The sequence below is a fragment of the Natator depressus genome, chromosome 14 (genome assembly GCF_965152275.1).
Source record: "Natator depressus isolate rNatDep1 chromosome 14, rNatDep2.hap1, whole genome shotgun sequence".
Taxonomy (NCBI): Eukaryota; Metazoa; Chordata; order Testudines; family Cheloniidae; genus Natator; species Natator depressus.
In genome coordinates, this window is record NC_134247.1 from 34,253,927 (window position 1) to 34,276,658 (window position 22,732).

General features: G+C 45.9%; 1 protein-coding gene across 3 annotated transcripts; it reads left to right on the plus strand.

Annotated features, from left to right (window-relative positions):
- The first annotated feature begins 2,517 nt into the window (after positions 1-2,517).
- LOC141998697 (uncharacterized) lies at positions 2,518-20,674 on the plus strand. 3 transcript variants are annotated; one of them, XR_012641898.1, is made up of 4 exons: positions 2,648-2,851; positions 11,493-11,571; positions 15,085-17,518; positions 18,628-20,674. XR_012641898.1 is itself a non-coding variant. In XM_074971645.1 (3 exons), the coding sequence occupies exons 2-3, from the start codon at positions 11,502-11,504 to the stop codon at positions 17,265-17,267; spliced, it is 2,253 nt and encodes a 750-aa protein (XP_074827746.1). In that variant the 5' UTR covers positions 2,518-2,641; positions 11,493-11,501; the 3' UTR covers positions 17,268-18,604. The 3 variants fall into 3 exon arrangements, 2 of the variants coding, with proteins under 2 accessions (XP_074827746.1, XP_074827745.1); XM_074971645.1 differs by lacking the exons at positions 2,648-2,851; positions 18,628-20,674 and adding an exon at positions 2,518-2,641 and having other exon boundaries at positions 15,085-18,604; XM_074971644.1 differs by lacking the exon at positions 18,628-20,674 and having other exon boundaries at positions 15,085-18,605.
- The last annotated feature ends 2,058 nt before the right edge of the window (positions 20,675-22,732 follow it).

Consider the following 22,732-nt stretch of genomic DNA (forward strand, 5'->3'; position numbering starts at 1 on the left):
GGGCCGGGGGCAGAGGTGGGTCGAGCACGCACTGGTGCCAGCAGAAGTCGGCGCCTATGTGGGGAGCAACAGCTGGGACAGGGCAAACCAAGAGCTTGGCAGTTGTCATGTGGGGATATTGCCCCTCTTGTTGGCATAGGGCAGCCACCATATTCACACCACTAATGACCCCCCCCCTAGAGTCCATCTGTCAGGAGCTTTAGGGATTCTTTGGGGGTGAAAGTGGTGATGGGAATGGAAGGGGTTAAATCAGCAGGATTGCTATAAAGGACAACAATATTTAGACACCCTGGACACTGATTAAGGGGATCAGGAATGCAGTCATGCACACAGCAGCCCCCTGGAGGGATGACTCTCCCATCCTGCCTCCATCTGGGGCAAAATACAGCCAGTCAGGCTCTGGCCAACTGCCCCATTAGTAGCTGGGATACACCATGCCCCCAAATGGGGGGAGGCTCCTGGCTTTGATGTTTGTTACATGCAGAACAACTCACTTTAAGCAGCAATCATGCCATGTTAATTAAAACTAGTGGAGAAATCATTTAATTTTCAGATGTGAGGGGGAAACTTGATCATTAAAGAGCTTCATTCCCCATTAATGGGAAAATTTCTCAAGGCAGTGATTTCTCTCCAATGATTAGGGCAGTGGTCCCCAAAGATTGCACCCCCCTTACCCCTATCCAGAGCTGGGGCTGGGATCAATGATGTGGCTGGGGAAGGGGGGTAACAGGGGTAAGGGGGGCCGAGGCTGGGGCCGCAGTTGGGGGTGGATCTGGGGCTGGGAACAAGGCCGGGACTGGAGCCACAGCCAGGGGCCAAGGCTGGAGACAGGGATGGGAGCAAAGCTCCTCCAAGGCTGGGGACGGGGTCAGGCACTGTGACAGGAGCTGGGGACAAGGCTGGGGGTGGGGAGGAGCTGGGTGGTGCTCCCTCCCTGCCCCCCACATGGGGGCTGGCCCAGGTCCTGCCGCACCCCCTGAAGGTTCCTTCACGCACCCTTGGGGAGTGCTCCCCACAGTTTGGGGACCTCTGGACTAGGGGGTTTATATTGTTCAATAATTAGAGAAAAAAAATTGGTGAATGTTGGAGGCGTATATCTATTTTATATCAATAAGGAAAAATCCTAGATTTCAATAACCATGTTTGATTATAGATAAAAATCAAAACTGGTGAGATTTATCAGAATATTCAATAACTAAAGGGAATAGCTGCAAAATCTAAGATTTAATATTTTATTAATGTGTAAGGAAAGGACCAAAACCTGCGGGGATTTTATATCAACATAATATACATGATAACAGTTTTCAAGTACATAAAAGGATGTTACTAGGATGAGGGAGAAGACCCCTGCCTGGGATGATTTAGTTGGGGGTAAGTCCTGCTTTGAGCAGGGGGTTGGACTAGATGACCTCCTGAGGTCTCTTCCAACCCTAATCTTCTGATTCTATGAATTGTTCGCCTTAACCTCTGCAGATAGGACAAGAAGCAATGGGTTAAATTGCAGCAAGGGAGGTTTAGGTTGGACATTAGGAAAAACTTCTTAACTGTCAGGGTGGTGAAGCACTGGAATAAATTGCTAGGGAGGTTGTGGAATCTCCATCACTGGAGATTTTTAAGAGCAGGTTAGACAAACACCTGTGAGGGATGGGCTAGATCAGGAGTCAGCAACCTTTCAGAAGTGGTGTGCCAAGTCTTCAGTTATTCACTCTAATTTAGGTTTCAGAGTAACAGCCATGTTAGTCTGTATTCGCAAAAAGAAAAGGAGTACTTGTGGCACCTTAGAGATGCCACAAGTACTCCTTTTCTTTTCACTCTAATTTAAGGTTTCGAGTGCCAGTAATACATTTTAACATTTTTAGAAGGTCTCTTTCTATAAGTCTGTGATATATAACTAAATTATTGTTGTATGTAAAGTAAATAAGGTTTTTAAAATGTTTAAGAAGCTTCATTTAAAATTAAATTAAAATGCAGAGCCCCCCCCCCCCAGATGACCTCTGGAGGTCCCTTCCAGTCCTATGATTCTATTATTAGATATTTAGAGCGATAAATAAGTAATTTTGCCAATATATTAATAATCGATAAGTAGAAAGAGACCAGCATCTAAGGGGATTTTGTGTAAAATTCCAGTAAGTGAGAAAAGGGAAAAATCTGACTGGTATTACAGCCGTGCTTGATTACTGGTGAGAAAAAGGCTAAGATTGGAGAGAGTTAGACCTCCATGTTAAGTAATTCTACAGAAGAGCAGCACTTTGGGGAGGATTTACAGCGATATTCCCTACAGGAACTAGAACAAAAAATGAACATGATTAAGGTTGCTCAAACATTCATAGCTGGGCTAGAATCAAGAGGATGGGGACGGTGTGAATTCTGCCCCTTTGTGTATGTGCGTTAGGATGTGGTACGCCCTGTTATAGCCCTGAGGTGGCAGGATATTAGGGAGACAACTGGGGGAGGTAATAGATTTTCCTGGACCAGCTTCTGGTGGTGAGGGAGACAAGCTTTCCAGCTATGCAGAGCTCTTCCGGTCCTTTCCCGCTCCCTCTCCATCTTGTTTTTCAGCCCTTCCCACCGAGGGCGAAGGGAGGGGAGGCTGTTTTTGCTCTCTGTCTTTCTTCAGGATATCAGGGGTTGAGCTTCCTGGGTCAGTAGCATCTTCTGCTGCCTCCATTGTGAGCCGAGAGCCCGGGCTGAGCCGCTGCTGCTCGCCAGCGGGGTCTGTGCGGGGCAGACCTGCATTAACACCCCCCCCCCCCCGTGTGCCCAGCCGGGGGGACTTTCTCCGGTGGCTGGAACCAGCCCCTGGGGCAGCCCCGGACTCTGCCGACACCAGCCTCTGAGCCGGAGCCTGCAGGTGAGGGGAGAGACCCGGGGGAAGGGCTGGGGCCGGGCAGGAGAGTGACTCCGCACCAGCTCTGCTGCTGGGCAGGGGCTGCGAGCCTCAGAGCTGCTGCCCTCCCTGACACGCCCCCGCCCCCCAGTGTCGTGTGTGTCAGAAACTGCCTCCCACCAGAATCTGCGACTTCAGGCGGGAGCGGTTCCCACACGTGCTCTGCGGCCCTGCCCTGCCCTCAGAATCAGCTCCCTGCAATGAAGGGGGCAAAGGGCGGCCCGTGGAAGGGGTGGGTGTGCGAAGGAGAGCGGCAGAGTGCAGGAGCTGTGCTGCTAGATAGGTTGGGGCCAGGGGAATGGTCCTTAGAGTGACCATACCTCCCCTTTTGGCCGGGACAGTCCCTCTTTTAAGCCCTGTCCCGGCTGCCCCAACTTTTTTGGCAAAAGTGGGCTTTGGTCCCATGTGTCTTGGCGACTTGATGAGTTGGAAAGAGCAAACAGGACAAATGGCCACTGTAGTCAAAAAAGGGGGGTGCAGAGGAACATGGGGGGGGGGAGTGGCCGTGCCAGCCCCATGCAGGGGGGAGGCAGGGGGGGCAGGCAGGACTTGCATGAGCAGTGCTACCAGCGTCTGCCTTGCGTAGGGGATCAGGCAGGGCTTGGGCAAGCAGCACGGGGGGGGGGGGGGCTCAGGGGAGCAGCTCGGGCCAGCCCCATGTGGGGGGAGGGGCTCAGGCATGCAGCTTGGGCCAGTCCCGCAGTGGGGAGCCGCGGGGGTTAGGCCAGCCCCACGCATTGTCCCATTTTCCCTTTGGGAAATATGGTCACCCTAATTGTGTAGTTGGATGTCCTTGTGCCACTTAAAATCATTCATTAATCCCAGAAAATCACAATTGATGCAAGTAGCGAAGCAGCCATATCTCAGTCTGTTGTAAAACCTATTTCCTGAGATATTCTGAATGTTTATTTTACACGTGTTATTTCAAATATTTGTTCTTCTTAATTTTCCTCTAGCACAAGTTTCTTCTTTGCTATTGTGTGATTTCCAGGCTGTCAGATTTTCGAGGTTGCTATAAAACACCTTCCTTTTCCTTTGATCCACCAAGGAGGATGGCCTTTCTCAAATGTTATTTTTGCTTCTCTCTCGAGCACCTTAGGGACTGTCTACACTGGAAAGTTTGACCAATTATACTGGTGTAGTTATTCTGATTTAACCCCACCCACCCCCATGTGGACATTATTCTACCAAAATCAGAGAGCCTTTTTCCTGTTTAGATTCAGCCCCTTCCGAAATGATATAAACTAAACCAAGGGCACTCTTTTATACTGGAATAAGTGTCCACATGAGGAGTTATATTAGTGTAACTATGGGTATGGCTACACTTGCAGATATAGAGCGCTTTGAGTTAAACCAGCCTTCGGAGAGCGCAGTAGGGAAAGCGCTGCAGTCTGTCCACACTTACCATTTCAAGCGCAGTGGCATGGCCACATTTGCGGCACTTGCAGCGGCATTGGGAGCAGTGCATTATGGGCAGCTATCCCAGCATGCAAGTGACTGCAACGTGCTTTTCAAATGAGCGGGGGTGGGGTAGAGTGTGACAGGGAGTGTGTTGTGTGTATGTGGGGGGGGAGCGAGTGGGTTTTTGGGTGGCTGAGAGCATGTCAGCATGCTGTCTTGTAAGTTCAGACAGCAGGAGACACCCCCCCCCAGCCCCTCTCTCTCACGCACACCATTCCACACTAATGGTTGCTTTGTCTCGGAGCAGATAAGCAGCTGGCTGCCAGAAACGGAGCTTTCAAAGGGCATTTCTGCATTCCTGCAGTGATTCAAAAACAATGACAAGAGTGGCCACTTGACTTAAGGGGATTATGGGACGTTTCTGGAGGCTGATCAGAGCGCAGTAACGCAACACTCGTTCACACTGACGCCCGGGCTTTGTAGCCAAGGCGCAGCAAATGTTATTCCACTCGCCGAGGTGGAGCACCAGGAGCGCTCTAGCTGCGGAGTCAGAGCGCTCTACGTGCCTTGCCAGTGTGGACGGGGAGTGAGCTAGGGCACCCAGGGCTGTTTTAATGCGCACTAACTCGCAAGTGTAGCCAAGCCCTGAAGGTTTAAACGCACACATTAGTTTATACTGGTCTATCTTTCCTGTATAGACAAGCCCATATAACTTTTAGTCTATTGTCTTTTGTAATAAATATATCCATAATTAAATAGAGGTATATAAATATTACATGTTGCTCATAATCAAAGACTTACTTTTCATATGTCTGGAAAATTCTAGCTAAGGTGTTTATAGCACCAAAGTATCTGAGCACCTCTCATTAAGTATATATCCTCACATCATCTGGCAGAGAAAAGCTATTATCCCCATTGTACAGAGGGAAAACAGAGACACACAGAGATGAAGGGTATAAGAACATAAGAATGGTCCTACTGGGTCAGACCAAGGGTCCATCTAGCCTGATATCCTGTCTTCCGACAGTGGCCAGTGCCAGTGCCCTAGAGGGAATGAACAGAACAGGTAATCGTCAAGTGATCCATCCCCTGTCGCCTGTTCCCAGCTTCTGGCAAACAGAGGCTAGGGACACCATTCCTGCCCATCCTGGCTAATAGCCATTGTTGGACCTATCCTCCCTGAATGTATCTAGTTCTTTTTTGAACCCTGTTATAGTCTTAGCCTTCACAACATCCCCTAGCAAGGAGTTCCACAGGTTGACTGTGCGTTGTATGAAGAAATTCTTCCTTTTGTTTGTTTTAAACCTGCTGCCTAGTAATTTCATTTGGTGACCTCTAGTTCTTGCGTTATGAAAAACAGTAAATAACACTTCCTTATTTACTTTCTCCACACCAGTCATGATTTTATAGACCTCAATCATATCTCCCCTTAGCCATCTGTTTTCCAAGCTGAAAAGTCACAGTCTTATTAATCTCTCCTCATACGGAAGCCGTTCCATACTCCTAATCATTTTTTTTGCCCTTTTCTGAACCTTTTCCAATTCCAATATATCTTTTTTGAGATGGGGGCGACCACATCTGCATGCAGTATTCAAGATGTGGGTGTAGCATGGATTTATATAGAGGCAACATGATATTTTCTGTCCTATTACCTATCCCTTTCTTAATTACTCCCAACATTCTGTTTGCTTTTTTGACTGCCGCTGCACATTGAGTGGATGTTTTCAGAGAACTATTCACAATGACTCCAAAATCTCTTTCTTGGTGGTAATTTAGCTAATTTATACAACATCATTTTATATGATGGGATTATTTATATGTGTAGTTGGGATTATGTCTACACTGGGGATAAAAGACCCGCTAGATCCTCCCTTAGCTAATATTACATAGCATTACAGATTAACATTTTACCTTCTTTGTACATATCTGACCATATACATACCAAAGCGTGGGTGTCTCCAATGAATAATTGTTTTACTCACAGCGGCTTCATATCACACAGTTTAAAATGTGTAATGATTCTGGGTTAAATCGCATGGCTTCCAGCAATGGGAAAGGTTCTCCAGGCTCACCCGTCCTCACATGCTGCTGCTCCTAGAGGAAAAGGGAGGTCAAAACAGTGCAGGGGGGCAGGGGAGAAGGAGGGGTATCAGAGTTATGGAGTGAGGGATGGAGGGGGTCTTCAGCTGAGCTACCCATAATGCCCCCCCACTCCTCTATCCATGCTCCCCAAGTCTGTCCTCCTTCCAAAAAAACACCTTAGCTCCAGTGACTCCATGCCAGTCCCTGCACTGTTCACACATGCTCTGCCCAGCTCCTCAACCTACAGGGCCCCTGCCAAAGTCTGCCCTGTATGGGGTGGGGGAGGATTGGGCTGGATCATAAGAGAGACAGGAAGACTCTGAGTTGGGGAGACGATGCAGGGACTAACCATACAGACAAGGTTAAGCATTGACCAGGAATCAGAGGGGAGAGCTGGGCTGTGGAACATAGAATATCAGGGTTGGAAGGGACCTCAGGAGGTCATCTAGTCCAACCCCCTGCTCAAAGCAGGAACAATCCCCAATTTTTGGCCCAGATCCCTAAATGGCCCCCTCAAGGATTGAACTCACAACCCTGGGTTTAGCAGGTCAATGCTCAAACCACTGAGCTATCCCTCCTTCCCCCCATGGATGCTGAAATTATTTTTAAAAAGCCAAGTGAAAGAACTGCTCAGAAGTTTTGTTAACGCAGAGTTAAGGTTGCCCAGCGCTGCCTCCTGCCGTTCCAGAATGGGGAGAGTGGCTAATACGGTTGCCACCTTTCTAAGGGCTTGTAACAGGATCCCAGAGGCCATGCCCCGTGCTCCACCTCTTCCTGAGGCCAGGCCCCTGATCTGCCTCCCACAAGGCCCCACCCCCTTATCCCCCTCTTCCTCCCAAGGCCCTGCCCCTTCTCTGCCTCCTCCCCACCACCCCATCAAAAAAACCCGGACATCAGGGCTTGTCAAACGGCACTTGGACTGGGTGAAAAACTGGATAGGTGGCAACCATAGTGGCTAAACTTAAACCTCTGAAAACCAGGAAGTACAGAGTCGAGGAACACATCACCCACACAACCCAACCTTATCTCTATCTTCGAGCAATACCCATCACACAGTAACAAACATGCTCTCACAGATATGACAGAACGCTTTGAGAACATAGCACATCAACACTGTAGAACAAACTTTAACATGTTCTTTATAGTAAAGCAAAACTTAGGTTTGGATCAGGTGTAGCAAGCAGAAACTACCTCCACCTGGCCTTCACTCAAACACTGAGCGTGCTCCATGCAAACTCCCCCAGGTTTGCAAAATGTTGCTGTCACCATTCTGGGCAACTGTTTCTGGGTCTCCCCTCAGTGGTCCAGCAACAGCATCCATTCTCAGCCTTCTGGCTCCCCGGGTGTTGCCTCTCTTGGGTGGAGACCCGCATCCCTCTCCCTTCTGACTGGGGTATTTCCAGGCTGCACAGTTCCCCGCCTTCCCTATATTATTCTCAGCACAGACAGGTTGCCTAAAGACACCTGCTTGTTTTCTCTTCCGAGATGGTTAGCAGCTGTGATTGCTACACTTATAAGGTACCACACACAACTTCCTAAGCAAGTCTGCTTTATTCATAAGGCAAAAAACATTACATAGAAAACAGATTAAAAACAATTAAAAAAAACCCAACCCTACAGTCCACCAGAGTTAACCCCAACCCTAAAAGGGTTCTGGTTGGGGCAGTTCTTCAACCCTGAACCCAAGGGGGATTTCCTTATTACAAGCTCGTCACTGCTTCATCTCAGAACAAGCATGCACTCTTATGGGACCTCAGAAGGCCACATCCTTCCAATGCTCCTCTAAGGATTGGCATGCTCCGTGGACCAGGAGCCTGTCCATTTGCTGGATCAGGAAGAAGACCATGAGCCAGTTTAAAACCAGGCTATTTATCCAAAAATCCTTCCTTTGTCTGTTGGTCCCTGGAGAGAATCCAGTTTGAAGTAGTATATGTGCATGTCTCCGGGGGCGGCTTGAAAAGGTTGATAATGAAGGAAGTTAATTGGCTTTCCCTCCCACTAGAGAAGATACAATGCTATAATAACGCATACACAATTGCATGTTTAATACAATGGACCCCACTGGTCTTAACCCTCATTCAATGTTTTAACTTAGTTCAATAAAGTTCATTCAGGATATTGTAGGATATTATCAGTCTCTTGCAGTTCCTACCCCTTCACCCTTGCTCTGAAGATTCTTTCTGAGATGTTGCCTTTGCTTACCCCTCACTTAGTCCTATCATGTACTCCCCCATCTGTCTGCATTTGATGTCTGTTGTATTATTGTTGGAATGTAAGTTGCTTGGGGCAGGGAAAATCTTTTTGTGCTGTGTTTGTACAATGCGTAGAGCCATGGGATCCTGGTCCATGTGTAGAGTTCCTAGGTGCTATGGTCAATAATAATAATAACAAATTAGGGCTGTCAATTAATTGCTGTTAACTCACACGATTAACTCAAAAAAATTAATCGTGATTAAAAAAATTAATCATAATTTGTCATAAATATAAAGGGAAGGGTAAACACCTTTAAAATACCTCCTGGCCAGAGGAAAAACCTTTTCACCTGTAAAGGTTAAGAAGCTAGGATAACCTCGCTGGCACCTGACCAAAATGACCAATGAGGAGACAAGATACTTTCAAAAGCTGGAGGGAGAAACTAAGTCTCTCTCTGTCTGTGTGTGTGATGCATTTGCCGGGGACAGAACAGGAATGGAGTCTTAGAACTTAGTAAGTAATCTAGCTAGATATGCGTTAGATTCTGTTTGTTTAAATGGCTGAGAAAATAAGCTGTGCTGAATGGAATGGATATTCCTGTTTTTGTGTCTTTTTGTAACTTAAGGTTTTGCCTAGAGGGATTCTCTGTGTTTTGAACCTGATTACCCTGTAAGGTATTTACCATCCTGATTTTACAGAGGTGATTCTTTTACTTTTTCTTTAATTAAAATTCTTCTTTTAAGAACCTGATTGTTTTTTTCATTGTTCTTGAGATCCAGGGGTTTGGGTCTGTGTTCACCTATCTAAATTGGTGAGGATTTTTATCAAGCCTTCCCCAGGAAAGGGGGTGTAGGGTTTGGGGAGGATTTTGGGGGGAAAGACGTTTCCAAGAGGGCTCTTTCCCGGTTATATATCTGTTAGACGCTTGGTGGTGGCAGCAATAAAGTCTAAGGGAAAAAGGAAAATAGTTTGTATCTTGGGGAAGTTTTAACCTAAGCTGGTAAAAATAAGCTTAGGAGGTTTTCATGCAGGTCCCCACATCTGTACCCTAGAGTTCAGAGTGGGGAAGGAACCTTGACATAATTAATCACAGTTTTAATCACACTGTTAAACAATAATAGAATACCAAATTGAAATTTATTAAATATTTTTGGATGTTTTTCTACATTTTCAAATATATTGATTTCAATTACAACTGTACACTTTGTATTACCAAATACAAAGTGTACAGTGCTCCCTTTATATTCTTATTTTTATTACAAATATTTGCACTGTAAAAATGATAAACAAAAGAAATCGTATTTTTCAATTCACCTAATACAAGTACTGCAGTGCAATTTCTTTATCATTAAAGTGTAATTTACAAATATAGATTTTTTTGTTTGTTACAGAACTGTACTCAAAACAAAACAATGTAAAACATTAGCGCCTACAAGTGCACTCAGTCCTACTTCTTGTTCGGCCAATCGCTCAGACAAACAAGTTTTATTTTTGAGTGCAGTTATTTTTTTGTACATAATTCTACATTTGTAAGTTCAACTTTCATGATAAAGAGATTGCACTACAATACTTGTATTAGGTGAATTGAAAAATACTATTTATTTTCTTTTTTACAGTGCAAATATTTGTAATAAAATAATAATATAAAGTGAGCACTGTACACTTTGTATTCTGTGTTGTAATTGAAATAAATATATTTGAAAATGTAGACAAAAATCCACAAATATTTAAATAAATGGTATTTTATTAACAGTGCGATTAATCATGTGATTAATCATGATTAATTTTTTAATTGCTTGACAGCCTTAATAATAATACATTTAATAAAAAACTGCCATCACAAGGACTACAAGATGGGGAAAGGTGAGGAATTCTGAGAGGGAGACCCCTCTCTTCCAGAATTCACTACCCCTGTACTTGCAAAGAAGAGAAATGTGGTGATGGTGGTTTTTTTTAAACAGGAAATGGGGAAGAAAAATATGATTCGCCCTCAGCAGTTTCTGACACCACACCTGCTCTGTGCTGTAATAAACTGGCCAAGTCTTTTCTTAATATGATAGAGTCTAGAAGTGTTTGAAGGAAGCTTTGCTAAGAGCTCTCCCCAGACAGAAGGGTGCTGTGATCCTGAGATAATTGTAGCTAGATAAAGCTCAGACTGTTAGAAACAAATGTACAGGGTCTTTCTCCCAGTGGGAAATAGGTAGGGGGTGCCAGCGGGCTGCCACCATTATAGGAACAGACTCTAGGGATAGATAAAGGGCTCAGGGAGGGACAGACATATGAAATATGGTTCCTACCCTGTTCCCCATCTCCCAGTGCCGTACTCTGTTTATACGGCATATCATCCAACACGGCCCTAGAATCTTGGGGTTCTAGGTTCCTCTTTAATGTGACTTGTAGCTCTGGTTGCATTTTTCTTTTCCTTCACCACATGGGCTGCTAACATGGTCTGGAACCATTCTGGGAACACTGTGGGCTAAGAACACATCTGGGGTGAGTTCAGAGGGGGGCTATGTGAAGAACTGATTCACTGTATCTGAACACTTGAAGATGGCCATGTTAGCCTCTTATCCTAGAAGAAAAGAATGAGGAAGACATCATAGGTGTTCAGGACCAGGACAGAGCTAGGAACAGAATCAAGGTCTCCTTAGTGCCTGTCTAGTTCCCATCCACTAGGCCCCACTGTCTCTCAGCTGGCTGCATGCAGGGAGCCCTGCTATAGCAATAACCGAAGGTGGCATCGGTCGGTGACTGGAGAGAGAATTAAAGCTTCCTTCCCCTAATTTTAACTCTTCACTTTTAAACACCACTTTCCTCTTTCATAATCAAAGATCAGTAAAAATTGCACCCGGCTGCAAGTGAGTGAATAAACTCACCCAGCCTGCAGGGAGTCCATGCTCCATCTAACCTGGGACTATTTCTACTCCAGATCTCTCCGATGGAGCCAGGGGAGGAGCCGGGCCCCTTGGATGCAGAGGAAGGGGAGATCTTGAGAGGCACCTGCACAGGTGAGGAGTTTGTTAAACCAACTCAGAAACCACGGGCGAGTGAACGAAACAGCTGGCTTTTTCACCAAGGCCCCGTGAGGCTCCCAGTTCTGCCCCTCTTCACCCATGTTAGGGTTGTCCCAGCAGGGGTCACATCCTCCTGGCAGGTGTGTCAGTCATGACTTCCTTCCCATACTCGCTGACTGACAAATACACCTCTCTCCCCCTCATCCTCTGTCCTTTCCTGGTGGTTGAGGTGTTATGTGGGAGCAGAACTGGTCCCTCTGCTTTGTGGGATTTGGCCCCTAATTTCAGACCATATCATTATAACCTCCACAAAACTGAGGAGGTTAGTTAAACAGAAATTAAAAGGTACAGCACCAAAAGTGAAATCTCTGCAAGCTGCGTGGAAACTTTTTAAAGACACCATAACAGAGGCTCAACTTAAATGTATACCCCAAATTAAAAAACATAGTAAGAGAAGCAAAAAAGAGCCACCGTGGCTAGTAAAAGAAGCAGTGAGAGGAAAAAAGGAATCCTTTAAAAAGTGGAAGTTAAATCCTAATGAGGAAAATAGAAAGGAGCATAAACTCTGGCAAATGAAGTGTAAAAATACAATGAGGGAGGCCAAAGAAGAATTTGAAGAACCGCCAGCCAAAGACTCCAAAAGTAATAGCAACATTTTAAAAAAATATATCAGAAGCAGGAAGCCTGCGAAACAACCAGTGGGGCCACTGGCCGATCGAGGTGCTAAAGGAGCACTAAAAGACGATAAGGCCATTGCGGAGAAACTAAATGAATTCTTTGCATTGGTCTTCACGGCTGAGGATGTGAGGGAGATTCCCAAACCTGAGCCATTCTTTTTAGGTGACAGATCTGAGGAACTGTCCCAGACTGAGGTATCATTAGAGGAGGTTTTGGAACAAATTGATAAATTAAATAGCAGTAATTCATCAGGACCAGATGGCATTCACCCAAGAGTTGTGAAGGAACTCAAATGTGAAATTGCAGAACTACTAACTGTAGTCTGTAACCTATCATTTAAATCAGCTTCTGTACCCGATGACTGGAGGATAGCTAATGTGACACCAGTTTTTAAAAAGGGCTCCAGCGGTGATCCTGGCAATTAAATACCTGTAAGCCTGACTTCAGTACCAGGCAAACTGGTTGAAACTATAATAAAGAACAATATTGTCAGACGTATAAATGAACATAATTTGTTGAGGAAGAGTCAACATGGTTTTAATAAAGGGAAATCATGCCTCACCAATCTATTAGAATTCTTTGAGGGGGTCAACAAGCATGTGGACCAAGGGGATCCAGTGGATATAGTGTATTTAGATTTTCAGAAAGTCTTTGACAAGATCCAAAAGAAATCTGATGATGGGCCAAAAGAAATCTGATGAGGTTCATCAAGGATAAGTGCAGGGTCCTGCACTTAGAACGGAAGAACCCAATGCACCGCTACAGACTAGGGACCGAATGGCTAGGCAGCAGTTCTGCGGAAAAGGATCTAGGGGTGACAGTGGATGAGAAGCTGGATATGAGTCAACAGTGTGCCCTTGTTGCCAAGAAGGCCAATGGCATTTTGGGATGTATAAGTAGGGGCATAGCCAGCAGATCGAGGGACGTGATCATTCCCCTCTATTCGACATTGGTGAGGCCTCATCTGGAGTACTGTGTCCAGTTTTGGGCCCCGCACTACAAGAAGGATGTGGATAAATTGGAGAGAGTCCAGCGAAGGGCAACAAAAATGATTAGGGGTCTGGAACACATGACTTATGAGGAGAGGCTGAAGGAACTGGGATTGTTTAGTCTGCAGAAGAGGAGAATGAGTGGGGATTTGATAGCTGCTTTCAACTACCTGAGAGGTGGTTCCAAAGAGGATGGTTCCAGACTATTCTCAGTGGTAGAAGATGACAGGACAAGGAGTAATGGTCTCAAGTTGCAGTGGGGGAGGTTTAGGTTGGATATTAGGAAAAACTTTTTCACTAGGAGGGTGGTGAAACACTGGAATGCGTTACCTAGGGAGGTGGTGGAATCTCCTTCCTTAGAAGTTTTTAAGGTCAGGCTTGACAAAGCCCTGGCTGGGATGATTTAGTTGGGGATTGGTCCTGCTTTGAGCAGGGGGTTGGACTAGATGACCTCCTGAGGTCCCTTCCAACCCTGATATTCTATGATTCTATGATCCCTCACCAAAGGCTCTTACGCAAAGTAAGCTGCCACAGGATAAGAGGGAAGGTGCTCTCATAGATTGGTAACTGGTTAAAAGATAGATAGGAAACATTTAGAGAGGGTAGGTATAAATGGTCAGTTTTCAGAATGGACAGAGGTAAATAGTGGTGTCCCCCAGGAGTCTGTTCTGGGACCAGTCCTATTCAATATATTCATAAATGATCTGGGAACAGGAGTAAACAGTGAGGCGGCAAAATTTGCAGAGGATACAAAATTACTAAAGGTAGTTAAGACCCAGGAGACTGCGAAGAGCTACAAAAGGATGTCTCAAAACTGGGTTACTGGGTATCAAAATGGCAGATGAAATTTAATGTTGATAAATGCAAAGTAATGCACATTGGAAAGCATAATCCCAACTATACATATAAAATGATGGGATCTAAATTAGCTGTTACCACTCAAGAAAGAGATCTTGGAGTCATTGTGGATAGTTCTCTGAAAACATCCACTCAATGTGCAGCGGCAGTCAAAAAAGCAAACAGAATGCTGGGAATAATTAAGAAAGGGATAGATAATAGGACAGAAAATATCATGTTGCCTCTATATAAATCCATGCTACGCCCACATCTTGAATATTGCTTGCAGATGTGGTCGCCCCCATCTCAAAAAAGATATATTGGAATTGGAAAAGGTTCAGAAAAGGGCAAAAAAAATGATTAGCGGTATGGAACGGCTTCCGTATGAGGAGAGATTAATAAGACTGTGACTTTTCAGCTTGGAAAACAGACGGCTAAGGGGAGATATGATTGAGGTCTATAAAATCATGACTGGTGTAGAGAAAGCAGATAAGGAAGTGTTGTTTACTACTTCTCATAACACAAGAACTAGGGGTCACCAAATGAAATTAATAGGCAGTGGGTTTAAAACAAATAAAAGGAAGTATTTCTTCACATAATGCACAGTCAACCCGTGGAACTCCTTGCCAGAGGATGTTGTGAAGGCCAAGACTATAACAGCGTTCAAAAAAGAACTAGATAAATTCATGGAGGATTGGTCCATTAATGGCTATTAGCCAGGATGGACAGGAATGGTGTCCCTAGCCTCTGTTTGCCAGAAGCTGGGAATGAGCAACAGGGGATGGATCACTTGATGATTACCTGTTCTGTTCCTTCCCTCTGGGACACCTAGCACTGGCAACTGTCGGAAGACAGGATACTGGGCTAGATGGACCCTTGGTCTGACCCAGTACGGCCATTCTTATGTTCTTATTTATTTCTGCTGTTTCCCCTTTCCGAGGATTCTTTACTTCCTAGCAGAAGGAATGAATCAGGTCTCAGTTCTCCCTCTTTATTCCAACAGAGGATGGGATGGTGAAGATAAAGGAGGAGAATTGTCTGGAGGAAGCAAAATCACATTTGAGTTTATTGGGAATGTTGGCAGGGAAAGTTTCCTCGAGTCCTGAGCAGGTGACGGCATGTGACTCTCAATACATATCAGACAGTCAGGAAAAAATTCCTGGAGAGACATCACGGGGTAAAGCCACTTCCACTGGCAGAGCTCTCAGGAAAACTAAAAATAACAAAGCCCATCAGAGAATTAACACTGCAGAGAAACCTTATAACTGCCCTGAGTGTGGCCAAAGCTTCAATGTGAGCTCAGACCTTGCTGTGCATCAGACAATCCACACTGACGAGAGGCCCTGTAAATGCATGGAGTGCGGGAAAATCTTCAATCGGAAATCAATCCTTGTTACTCACCAGAGAATCCACACTGGAGAGAAGCCTTATAAGTGCCATGACTGTGGGAAAAGCTTCCGTCAGAACTCAACACTTAGGACACATGAGAAAATCCACAGGGCAGAGAAACCCTATGAGTGCCTACAATGTGGGAAAAGCTTCCAAGTGCGCTCCTACCTTCTTATGCACGAGAGGACCCGCACTATAGATAAACCCTTTAAATGCTCCGACTGTGGGAAAAGCTTCTGTGCAAGCTCTGACCTTACGAAACATCAGAGAACCCACACAGGAGAGAGACCCTATAAATGCCCCGACTGTGGGAAAAGCTTCAGTGACTGCTCAGCCTTTATAAAACACAAGAAAATCCATGTGGCAGAGAAGCCCTATAACTGTATTGACTGTGGGAAAAGCTTCCGTGTGATTTCAGCCCTTACTGTACATCAGGCAATCCACTCGGGAGAGAGACCCTACAAGTGCCCTGACTGTGGGAAAAGCTTCAACCTGCGCTCATGCCTTATTAGACATCAGAGAATCCACAGTGGTGCTAAACCTTATACATGCCCCGACTGTGGGAAAAGCTTTCGTCTGAGCTCAACCCTTTGTACTCATCAGAAAATCCATACATCAGAGAAACCCTATGAGTGCCTCAAATGTGGGAAAAGATTCCGAGTGAGCTCCTACCTTCTTACGCATGAGAGGATTCATACTGTAGATAAACCTTATAAATGCCCTGACTGTGGGAAAAGCTTCAGTGTGAGGTCCTACCTTATCAAACATCAAAGAATCCACATGGGAGAGAGACCCTTTAAATGCCTTGAGTGCGGGAAAAGCTTCAATCGCAGATCAACTCTTATCACCCATCAGAGAATCCACACTGGAGAGAAGCCCTATAAATGTCCTGATTGTGGGAAAAGCTTCAGTGTGAACTCAGACCTCATTGTACATCAGAGACTCCACACGGGAGAAAGACCCTATAAATGCCTTGACTGTGGGAAAACTTTCCGTCTGAGCTCACACCTTACTAGACATCGGAGAAGCCACACTGGTGAGAGACCCTATAAATGCCTGGTCTGTGGGGAAAACTTTAGTGACTGCTCAGGACTCATTAAACACAGGAGAAACCACACAGGAGAAGAACCTTATAAATGCCCTGAGTGTGGGAAAAACTTTAGTGTGAATTCAGCCCTTATTGTACATCAAAGAACCCACACGGGAGAGAGACCCTATAAATGCCTTGTCTGTAGGAAAAGCTTCAGTGACTGCTCAGGACTCATTAAACACAGGAGAATCCACACAGAAGAGAAACCTTATAAATGCCCCGAATGTGGGAAAAGCTTCAGTGACAGTTCAAGCCTTATTAAACATAAGACAGTCCACACAGGAGAGAGAATCTATAAATGCCCTGAATGTGGGAAAAGCTTTAGTCACAGCTCAGCCCTTTTGAAACACCAAAGAATCCACACAGGAGAGAGACCCTTTAAATGCCTGGACTGTGGGAAAAGGTTCACGGACAGCTCAGCCCTCCGGAGACACCGGCGAATCCACTCAGAAGACAGGCCCTATAAATGCCCCGACTGTGGGGAACGATTCAGTGTGACCTCAGGCCTTATTAGACACCAGAAAATCCACACTGAGGAGAGACCTTTTAAATGTAGTGAGTGTGGGAAAAGCTTCCAGTCAAACTCACTTCTTAAAACACATCAGAGGATCCATACGGGAGAAAAACCATATAAATGCCCCAAGTGTGGGAAAAGCTTCCGTCAGAGCTCCCACCTTATAAGGCATCAGAATATACACATGGAATAGGTGTTCACAATGTTTTTCGTTGTTGCTTTTGTTATGGTGTTTCTCACAGTTCTGCTACACTCAGTCAAATGGGGATGATGGGATCTATGCTTGACTGGGTTTTACAGGGTACCCGCTATGGATTTAAAGGGTCTGTGCCATGCCCTGGACACAAAGGCAGGCCCCCTGGCCTCAACACCTCCAAGACTGAGCCTTTGGACTCCAGCACTCCTGTTCCTCACTCTGAGCTCTGCCCAGTGAATCCATCTAAGGTAGACTCCTGGTCTGAGACCTCCACCCCTCCTCCGCCCCCAGGGATCAATGCACTTCAGGTGGTGTTGGTAGCAACACCAGGCAGGTGTTTTCCAAACAGGATAGGTTTAAATAATCAACTGGGATACAGTATCAGGAAGTCCTTAGGTTAACTTAGGCCATACCTACACTACCACATATGTTGGCAAAACTTACATCGCTCAGGGGTGTGAAAAAAACACAGCCCTGAGCAACAGAAATTTCACCGGCATAAGTGCTAGTGTGCACAGTGCTATGTCAGTGGGAGAAGTTGTCGTTGGGGGTGGTTTTAATTATGTTGATGGGTGAGAGGTCTCCCATTGGCATAGGGTGGTTACTTGAGAGATCTTACAATGGTGCTGCTGCATCGATACAGATGTGCCGCTGTAAGCTCTCTAGTGTAGACATACCCTTAGAGAAGCAAAGGTTAAAACCAAGTTCAGACTGGTCAAAGCCAGGGCTTCACAAATCCATGTTGTTGTAGGATCCATCTTCTCTCTCTGTCCTTCTATCTCTCAGTCCTGAATGAGAACTCCTATGTGTCTGTGAACCTTTTTCTTAAACAGTGATCCCTGACACCTCTTGTCTCTGTTCTCTGGAAAAAGCGATGCTGTGTTCACACATTCAGCCTGCTTGAACCGCCTGTTGTTAAGTGTTAATGTGTGTCATTGTCTCTTCTGTATCCTCCACTGGTATGTTTTGGTTCCAGCCAGCTCCTGAGGGTGCATTCATGCCAACGCAGAGAGATCAAACATCATACGTCTCCTTCCCTGTTCCAGGAGAAGCATTTTATTCTCTCTGCATCCAATGAGTAACAATGCAAAGACAGATGGCCAACTGAGACTCATATTGGTCATAAAAATATCGCAGAAAATTCCCACATTCATTATAGATGGGTCCTGGGGCACTGAGAGATTGGTGATCTGGGAAGCAAAATGGAGAGTGCTGGGGAATATAATATTTGAAAGTTGGGTTGTTGCTGGATGGGCACAGGCAATGGGCGAGGGAGGTTGGGTGCTAGTGGGTGGGTTACTTGGAGTCTGAGATGAGAGAACTGTCCTGAACTCTAAATGTTTTCCTTCTCCAACAGAGAATGAAAAGCAATATACCCCCAACTTCCATCCAACTCATGGTCTGTTACAAAACCTCAGCAGTGACTGTTAAAGCAGATTAAGTTCTCAAATACACAGGCTGTGGAAGAGTCAGATGTGTTCAACTGTTGATACTTGAGAGTACGACTTCACCAGTCAGGCTATGCAGAGGGTTGAATGGGGTGAATGTTTCTTTTTGGTGTCTGTTAGCAATGGAAGTGAAAGCCTTATGGAGCATTGGTGCATGTTATCCACAGTGTTGTAGCTGATATGAAGGTGGCAAGGAATACAGGAGTCTTTTCCTTCTAATTCCCATGTTTTAAGGTGACTGGCATATGTTCTGATGCCACCTTCGCTGTCACTAAATGCAGTTTTCTTTGTGTTACTTATATATAGAAACTTTCAAACAAATGTTTTTCCCCAATATTCTGAGCTCACGTTTTTTCTCCTCCATCCCCAAGCCCTGGTGTTTCGAGTAGAAGTGGCTCATGGTAGGTAGTGTTCAAGTCAAGCCAGCCTTTACAAATCATTTTTCAAAGTGAAAAATGCTCTCCAACATCTTCTTACTGGTTCCTTTTTGTTGTCTCTGTCCATCATTTCTGTTGCAACCAAAGTCTAACTTTCAGCCCCTCCCTCTTCTGTCTTCAAAAATAAAACTTCTCGCCTTCTAAAAAATGCTAGTGAACTCTCTGTGGGAGGGAGAAAATGTCCAGAACATGTCAAAGAAAATGTTTTTGAGGAGAAGAAGACCTCCCCCTCCCAAGGACCTCCTTGAAATTTTGATCACATGTAGGTGCTGCGTATGGCAACAGAAAGAGTTTTTCTGATGACATAGGGAGTGTCTACACTGCAATGCAAGCCCAGGGTTAGCGGGACTCGAGTCAGCAGATGCTGCATTTGAGAAACAATGGTTTGAACATTTGCACTGATTGCCAAACCCAGGTTTAGAATTTTTTAGCATCCACACTGCAGTACACAGATCTGAGTCCAACCAACCAGATGGCAGACTTCTTAGCACTCTCCGGAAGTGTGGCTGGTCTAGGTCTTCATTCCTGGTGCGGCGTGGGAAATCTTGACTATCCACACTGCACGTTGCAGGAAGTTTGAACTGCCATCAACACATCCTGCCAAACCGTCATTTTGATCTGTGTGCTTCCAGAAACTGGAGCCAGCAACATGAAGGAGTAGACCAGGGGTAGTCAATAGGTGCCCTGTGGTCCAAATCCGAACCGCCATAGGCTTTTCAGCGGACTGTGGGGGGCGCTGGAACTTACGGCTTCAGTCCCGCTGGCACTCGTGCCAGAATTTGGGGCTTGAGCCCTGCGAGGATCTCCGTGCACCCCAGCGCGCCAGTCAGGGGCTCCATTTAGAGAGGGTAGGGAGAACACCTGTCCCCCAGAGTTTCGAGTCAGTCCTGGGCATCTGCCACTGTGGCTTGCTGTGCTTGTCACAACCTTTGTGAAGCCAGAGGTGGGCCATTTACTCCTGAATGGACCTAGGATGATGATGGGCCACTGCACTGGTGCACTCAGCGACCACAGCTGGATCTGGATGTACCCAGGCAACAGAAATCAGGGGTGCTTTGTGCTCCTGCATTATGGATGTGCATGGGCCAATGGAAGAAGGAGAATAGTACCTCTATGAATGGGCTTGTGTTTGGGGAGTGGGGTGACATTGATTGCTTTTATGGGAGGGGAAGTTGATTGCCACGAATTGTACTTTTGAATTATGTGACCACTTATGAAATAGGATTGGGGGGAGGAAGCAGTGTGGATTGATGTATATAGCTGTATCGAGACCTGTGTTTTGCTTAGTACCTCCCAGTTGTCCCTGATCATGTGTTTCCCTTTATTATTTGAAATACACCTTTATACGATGTGTCGCAGTGATGGCAATACAATTCTTTATTGAATAAAAAACCTTTATTTTTACACATGAATTGGAAAAGCACAATATTAAACCCTTGTCTGCCCAGCCAGCTTTGCCACTAGCCCACCAAAACACCAGCAACACCACAAGCTCTAAAAGTAACCAAGAACAAAGTGCATAAACAAGTGCAAATGGATGAGCTATGTACAAGACCTCCCCCTCTACCCCCACACTATTGCTTGTCCCTGGCTTCCTGTTCTCCTTCCCCCTCCTTCGATGTTTGCCACACACTTGGTGCTGAGGCAGGGGGGTGAAGGCGTTCACAGGCGAGGGGTTCAGCACTGAGGACTCCATGGGGCACAGCTGTCCTGTCCAGACGCTCAGAGGTCCCAACTGCACTGGCCACCCAGCCATGAAGTTGTCCAAGCTGTTTCTGGCACGCAGGCCAGGATACTGCAGTGAGCATGCAGAACCATGATGTGGGTGCTGCAGGAGCCTGCGCCTTTGCAGCCATTAGAGACAGTAGCCACTCAAGCGGTTCTCTCTCTGGTGTGTTTTATCTTCTTCCCTTAACTGCCATTCTTGTTCCAGCGACTGTGAAGTGAGTGCCTGCTGTTACCCTATCCTCATGCTGCAAAGCCAGCCCAAGCCCTTCCCACGTCTTTCCTCTTGCCGCAAGTCCCTTTGCCTTTGGCACTCGACTGCATGTTGGCCCCATCCAGAATATCAACCATCAGTTCATCATGAAAACGCTTCCTCTTGGAACAGTCTGCGAAGGCACAGGGAGCCAGGCTTCTGCAAGTATGGGCAAGCTGTGGAGGTATGAACATAAGAACAGCCATACTGAGTCAGACCAAAGGTCCATCTAGCCCAGTATCCTTTCTTCAGACAGCGGCCAATGCTAGGTGTCCCTGAGGGAATGAACCGAACAGGCAATCATCATGTGATCCATCCCCTGTCGCCCATTCCCAGCTTCCGGCAAACAGAGGCTAGGGACAGCATCCTCCATGAATTTATCTAGTTCTTTTTTGAACCCTGCAGCCTGCAGAGGCTGAGGAGCCAGGACCAGGACCAGACACAGAGGGTTATGGTCTCGAATAGCTCAGTGAAGGAGCACAGAAAAAAATCCTTTTGGAAGTTCAAGAACAAAAAATGTTCTTTTTTTTTTTTAACTGAACTTCCGTGTATCGGCAGAGGCCTGCTTCAGACCTCGAACACTGCCGGGACACAGCCGGGTTTATTGAGAGAATGGCAAGTTTAACATCACAATGCTTTTAAAAAAAATTATTTCAACTAAATGGAGTTGGGGGGAAGGTTGGTGGCGGTGCAGCGCGACATCAGCCTTCTCTCTCATTTCAGACATTGCACGTTTTGGAGGACATTGGTGTTCTCGTGGTGCCTGGCTGGTGTTATTCCAAGCGGCCAGTGGGAAGCCAGGCATGTGTGCCACTGAAGTATTCAAACGTAGGGTGACTGAACCACACATCTACATGTGGAGTGGGCTGGTGAGCTACATGGTGGTTCTGGAAAAATATGCCCTGCTTCCTTGAAATGTGACTACCTAGCTGGAGTTCCTGCTATGGGAAAATTTGCACCCGGGATTGGGTCAGGACTAAGTGATTTGTGTACAGATGTCCACATACTCTCACTCTGCCTTTGTGCTTAACTGAATGGGAGCTACCTACACTCAAACATTTAACCTACTCCGCAGAAAGAAACCCAGGTCTGCTAAATTTTATAATCCCTTCAACCCCTTTTTAACATCTTCACACTTATGCACACGATGCCATCTGACAGGGTACTTCCACTTACCCTTCATTAAACCCACAGACCACACTGATCTCCCACCTCAGTTGCTTATAATTCCCATGGCAAGGAGACATGGCAAGGAGACACGAGGCATAGTGGCTTTCTCAAGGCACCTATGCATTTCTTTCCATGACCACCATGTGACAAAAATCTTAATGTTTTGGGACCTTGACCATATCTGAGATTGTTCTCACCTGCCCCGTTAGCAGCTACGTACTCCAAATATTTCAAATCATGACCATTATACCCATTCCACTATTAAAAAAAAAATGTCCACAAGGCTGGAGGAGCATTGAGGAATCACATAGCAACAGTGGGGCCTAATGGAGAAACCTCTGATGATTCCTAGCTCTGTCATTGGCCTGTGGGTTGACCTTGGGCAAGTCACTTTACCGCTGTGTGCCTCAGTTTCCCATCTGTAAAATG

Excerpts from the sequence above, each read along its gene's own strand:
- LOC141998697 (XM_074971645.1), top strand. The coding sequence starts at position 11,502 with ATGGAGCCAGGGGAGGAGCCGGGCCCCTTGGATGCAGAGGAAGGGGAG. Across the intron at positions 11,572-15,084 it reads CTTGAGAGGCACCTGCACAG|AGGATGGGATGGTGAAGATA; the intron begins GTGAGGAGTTTG and ends TTATTCCAACAG.